The sequence below is a fragment of the Zerene cesonia genome, chromosome Z (genome assembly GCF_012273895.1).
Source record: "Zerene cesonia ecotype Mississippi chromosome Z, Zerene_cesonia_1.1, whole genome shotgun sequence".
NCBI classification, from domain to species: Eukaryota; Metazoa; Arthropoda; class Insecta; order Lepidoptera; family Pieridae; genus Zerene; species Zerene cesonia.
This window is the reverse complement of record NC_052122.1, coordinates 6270733-6276732: the sequence shown is the minus strand read 5'-3', so window position 1 is coordinate 6276732 and position 6000 is coordinate 6270733. Positions and strand designations below refer to the sequence as shown.

At 38.0% G+C, this 6000-nt stretch overlaps 1 protein-coding gene across 2 annotated transcripts in view; it reads left to right on the top strand.

Moving 5' to 3' along the window:
• The first annotated feature begins 300 nt into the window (after nucleotides 1–300).
• The window catches only part of LOC119835394 (protein bric-a-brac 1-like), a 183568-nt gene continuing 177868 nt past the window's right edge, over nucleotides 301–6000 (top strand). For both annotated transcript variants that reach the window (XM_038360151.1, XM_038360150.1), the window contains exon 1: nucleotides 301–1056. In XM_038360151.1, coding sequence (XP_038216079.1) covers nucleotides 388–1056 — 669 coding nt within the window. In that variant the 5' untranslated portion in view covers nucleotides 301–387. The remainder of the gene's footprint in view (nucleotides 1057–6000) is intronic.

The window sequence follows — 6000 nt, the reverse complement described above, 5'->3', positions numbered from 1 at the left end:
TCGTAGTATTATAAGTTTAAACTTTGAGGGGATGCTAAATGGTAAAATGTAATTAGTGAAAGCACGATGTGGTCGCACGGCGGTCGAGGCGGTCGCGGCGGTCGCGCTGGTCGCGCTGATCGTGGCGGTCGCGGCGGTCGTGTTGCGCGGGCGCCTCGCGATCGATGCGGGCGCGCGCGGGACCGGCGAGCGGGGCGCGGGGGCGTGGCGAGAGGCGGCACGCGGCGGCCATTCGCTTGCCGGCCGCCCCGCCCCCGCCCCCCGCCCGCGCGTCCCGCGAACACGCGCCGCTCAGTGCTTCGCGAGCCGTCGTCGGTGCCGCTTGCGTAGTGCACGTTCTTATCGTTCGCGTTCCGTTGCAGATGCGAGTTTGTTCCAACTGAAGCGATGCCGGCCGAGGAAGAACCCGTGGCTATGGACACACGGGACCCACCCGGCTCGCCCCAACAATTCTGCCTGCGTTGGAACAATTACCAATCGAACTTGACGAGTTGTTTCGACCAGCTGTTCCAAACGGAAACTCTGGTGGACGTCACGCTCGCCTGCGACGGGAGGAAACTGAAGGCTCACAAGGTGGTGCTGTCGGCGTGCAGCCCCTACTTCCAGAGCCTGTTCATGGACAACCCCAGTGAGCACCCGATCGTGATCCTGCGAGACATAATGTACAGCGACCTGAAGGCGGTGGTCGAGTTCATGTACCGCGGCGAGATCAACGTGTCGCAGGCGCAGATCACGGGGCTGCTGAAGGTGGCGGAGACGCTGAAGGTGCGCGGGCTGACGGACGTGAACGGCGAGCAGGCCGTGCTGCGCGCGGAGAGCGGGCCGCGCGAGATGGAGCCGGGCCCGCAGAAGCGCGGCGTGGAGGAGGACAGCGGCGCGGCGCCGGCGCCCAAGGTGCGGCGGCGCGGCTCGGACGGCGAGCGCAGCCCGCGCGAGTCGCCCGCCACGCCGGCCGACCTGCTGCCGCCGCCCGACGTCACCGTGCCGCTGCCCATCCACGGGGACGACGCCGACATCCGCCCCGGCATCGCCGAGATGATCCGCGAGGAGGAAAGGGTGAGTCGCCGTCTTGCAACTCTCACTTTTTCCCGCCGTTTTCGCTCCGCCCCGCTGCGACACACCCCTGCAAACTTTTACGATTTTCTCTGTTTCGCTTATGAATTTTTATTTTTTTTTTGCTGCCCCAGCACGTTTCGTGATTCCACTTTTGTTTTTATTAGTTTGATTTTATTAATAAAAGTTACGCAAAAGATCAGTAATTATGATATTAGCTTATAATTACGCATGTATTTCTTTTTTTGCAATAAATAATTCGCTTTCGTAACCGTAACAATGTATTGTTCCCGTTATATTTATTTATAATTAATAAAACAATCATCTGTTATTTTCGTTCGCGTGTAAACGTAATAATACAAATTAAGTTGCAAGTAATAACTTGTTAACTTAGTTTAATTGTTGCAACTGCTACTTCAGTTTGCATATTTATTGTATAATAACTTTATCGTATATTGGATCTTATTACATACGAAATACAGTCCAATATTGGTTATAAAATCGTAACGAAGAGTTCAGCTGTTGCAAGACTAGGGATCGTCTCGGCCTGAGTGTCAAGGAACTGTTAAATGAAGTTCGCTCGTATTTTTATGGAGGCGCTGTTGTTTTCAGTAGCCAGTTAATAGTTTACGCAATGTTTACTTCAGTTTCGTCTGCACCGCGGATCTATTTCATTTTCAGATAATTGTTTTCAACCATATTAAAATCAAACAATAATTGGGATTTGTATTCAAAATAATCTGTTAGCGATATGTTACATATCCGAGTAAACATTCAAAACGTAACATTATCAGAACTTATAGAAAATCAAAATTGATAAAACATAATTCTACGAATATATACGTATAATTTAAAGTAATTTTCCAAATGCTTGTAGGTGATATGTCAGGTTCCGAATAAGACGCGGCGGCCCGTATTAGGCAACCGCATCCATAACGTAAGCGGCATTCGTAGGTCCGCGGGTCTCAACTTTGTTGCGCTAATCGTATGTTTAAAGAGCACATTTTTATTTCCAGTACATTTTTTATAGATTTCCTTTTTCGATCCAATTACATTATTTTTTTTTTGCATATTGAAAATACGCTTTAATTGTATGTAAATACATGTAAGCATTTATCGTATTTTTATAACTGATTAATTATTTATTCGCTTGGTTTATTACTTCCAATATTATTAACTTTTAGCGATTTGTGTTTAATTATGAACGATAATCGGTTGTCTTGATTTTTTGTACTGATTAATAGCAAGTTTGATTTATATACAGCTGAAGAGTTTCGTTTGTTTGAACGCGTTAACCTTAGGAACTACTAGACCGATTTCAAAAAGCCCGTCTCGTTTGGATAGCTATGAACTTAAACTAAGAGTACATTATAAAGGCTACATTTGTACCACGGGCGAAGCCGGGGCGGATCGCTAGTATGGTATAATTTGTGTAAAGTACTAAATTGATTATTAGGTTTTATTTTATACTTAATATATATTTATAGAATATTCAATGTCGATTTTCATAAGTAGGTAGATAAAACATTATGAGGAATATATTATTAAATACTAGCTCTTGTCCGCGGCTTCACACGCGTTAAATTCGGAATAGTTTAATAGATGTCATTATACGCATACGCCTTCCCCTTTCTATATATAAAAAAATCACATCAAAATCCGTTGCATACCTTCAAAGATTTATGCATACATAGGGACAGAAAAAGCGACTTTGTTTTATACTATGTAGTGATTTTTTGAAAGATTACTATTAAAGCTTAAGGGTCATAATTTTTATTTTATTACAATAATCTAAAACACATTAGTACTTTCTGAAAATGTTTTAAATCTTGGGAGTTTAAGAGTTTCCCTGCAACACATTATTATTCTATAATAAATTACGCGGGAAATATCTAGTAAGATATGTAATTATCAAATTTCGTCTTATAAATGACATAGATAAATAATTTTAAATGCGTTCGCGTGATATAAATTTCGACATTAAAAAGAATTTATTAATTGATATAGATATAAAAGCACCTACCTGAATGAAGTAATGGAATTTCAATATTTGGAATACTTAAATATTTTATTTAAATTTTAAATTATTGCCGATGTAGGTATATTTTACAGTTATTTCAAATGATTAACTGCACAATTCATTTATGGTTCATATTTATTAATAATTAATTTGTTACAGCATAATGTGTACACAGCTATCAAAAAGATTTCAAATACGACTGTTTTTGAGATTAAAAAATTCACATATAAATTTAAAAATTCATATTGTCTGTTGTCCCGGTTTCCCTTGCCTTAGCCTGGATAAACATTAAACAAAATATAGTCTGTGATACTCATAGATAAGCGACTTTCTATTGGTAAAAGAAATTTTAATCGGTTCCGTAGATTCAGACATTACAACGTACAAGCTCACATTATCATAAAGTTTACCGACTTATGAATAACTAGCTGCGCCCCGCGGTTTCACCCGCGTAAGTCTGTATCTCGTAGGAATATCGGGATAAAAATTTGCCTATATGTTATTCCAGTTGACCAGCTATCTACGTACCAAATTTCATTGCAATCGGTTCAGTAGTTGTTGCGTGAAAGAGCAATCAACACACACACATCCATACAAACTTTCGCATTTATAATATTAGTAGTATATATAGTATATATAGTATATATAGTATATGTATATATTTAAATTGTATGCAAAGATAAAGTAGGATGATACGCATGTAAAATGAGTAGAAATAGGCAATTTCCTTTGAACGATAATTATTAAAAAATTTATTCCATTGTTCTAAAATTTCTGACTAAAGGTGCGTTTACACTGAGGGATATTATAAAAATATCAATATTTATTTAAATTCTTTTGATGTAAATAATTTACCAAAGTTAAGATTTAACTATAGCTGTGACCCGCGGTCTCATTCGCGTCTTACGTGATGTCGTGTAGACTTGTCGCCTTTTTAAATAAATGGACTTGCTATTCAAGACAATCGAATTTTCAATTAGATTTAGCAGTTCTTGAGATTAGCGGGTTCAAAATAACAAACAAATAATCTATTCAACTTTATATTTCTAGTATAGATTATAAATATGTTGCAATAATTAATAATGCCGACGTATTTAAATATGCCACGTTTTTTACTAAACAAATATCAATTCAAACAGTATTAAAAAAACTTCAAGAATGCTGCTTGCCTTACACTTATTTTCTGTCACTTTTACGCATACCTGACTACGGCCAGGTGTGACAAAGACACATCTTTGTATTTGAACGTTTATTTGTTTAGAATCGGCCCTCTGCATTGAATCAACATTTAAGAACTGGGGCTAACGATTCTCTGAAGCTTCCTTCGAATTGTTTTAACAGACTATTGACTTGTGATATCTATTTTTATCAACCACTTACTGAATTTTGTGAAGCTTACCACTTATTTGACAGTATAATAATTATTAAATTAAAAGAGAACAAGGATTGTTTTATAGAATTACTAGCTGCGCCCCGCGGTTACACCCGCGTAAGTCCGTGTCCCGTAGGAATATCGGGATAAAAAGTTGCCTATATGTTATTCCAGTTGTCCAGCTGTCTACGTACCAAGTTTCATTGCAATCGGTTCAGTAGTTTTTGCATGAAAGAGCAACAAACACACACATCCATACAAACTTTCGCATTTATAATATTAGTAGGATATCTAGTGGAATCTTAGGATGGATGATTTCTCGTATACGTAATATAGAAGCAGTGTGAATGAATCCTAAGCATGCGAATAGGTACTTCGAATACTAACTTATCTATGCTGATTGTATTGCTAATTGTAGCGAACAATGTGCTTTTGTTTCTAGTCTAGACTTAATTTTAGGGCGTTCATTTTATGTTGGTACCTGATAAATGCATTTGTTTGGTGGACCTACTGGTGCATTGATGATTGAACTCCGTTATTATATTAGAATGATTATACAATACGATATGTCGTCGCGCCAATAAAATTAATTATTTGTACAATGTTACACGGAGATTGGTTAATGTTATAATGGCGGAATGTCGCATTTATAATAAAAACTTTTTTTCAATAGTCATTTTTTTTTTCAGTCATGGCGTTGAAAACGTTTATATTCTTAAGCTCTATGGAGGTTTACGACAAGGCTCAAAATGGATTAGCAAAATGAAATTTTATAAAAGCATTAAAACTAAATTGGATTATGCATAAATTTAATAATATTGATTTTTAATTGCACATGCGGTAATTTGTTCGACCGTTTCATGATCGATGTGCTTTATTATATAAAAATCGTAGCTGAATGTTAATCGTGCGAGTTTATTTGAACAGGTGTACAAAGTTTGTGTGGTCCAGGGGTGCAGCTACCGCCGTATCAGCGGTATGAATGGTACGGGGGCCTCTGGGCTAAGGGAGCCCCTTTACCAGTTATTTTAAGTGTTGCTCGTGCTGTGGGCCCCATACGAATGTTGATACAGGGCACACTATCCGTTAGGTCCACGCTATGGTGTATCGTAGGTGGTCGAAGTGTGACGGAAAGTGTCAAAAATACTGAGATATTAATACACATATTTAATTAAACATTTTAATTAAATATTTCATATATAATAAGTATATATATTTATGTATATATATAGTAAATAAGTAAATATTTTATCCTTTCGCCACGAACGACGCAAATCCATTTGGATTTCATGATAATTTAATTATTAATTAACTTTGAACGTTGTTTGCAATAATTAATTTACATTTAAATTACTTAATTGTTCGCGTTTTAAAATGTCACATAAACGACATTGTGTAAAACAAATATTGTTAAGGATTGTATAATAGTAGATAAAATATGTCAATGAGTAATAAATGTTGAACTGAGGGGTTTTATTTTTTTTGTTGTTGTTTAGTTAGACAGCTAACAACGTAGTTCCGTCTAAATCTGTCTGTTATGGTCAAATTAAATCAC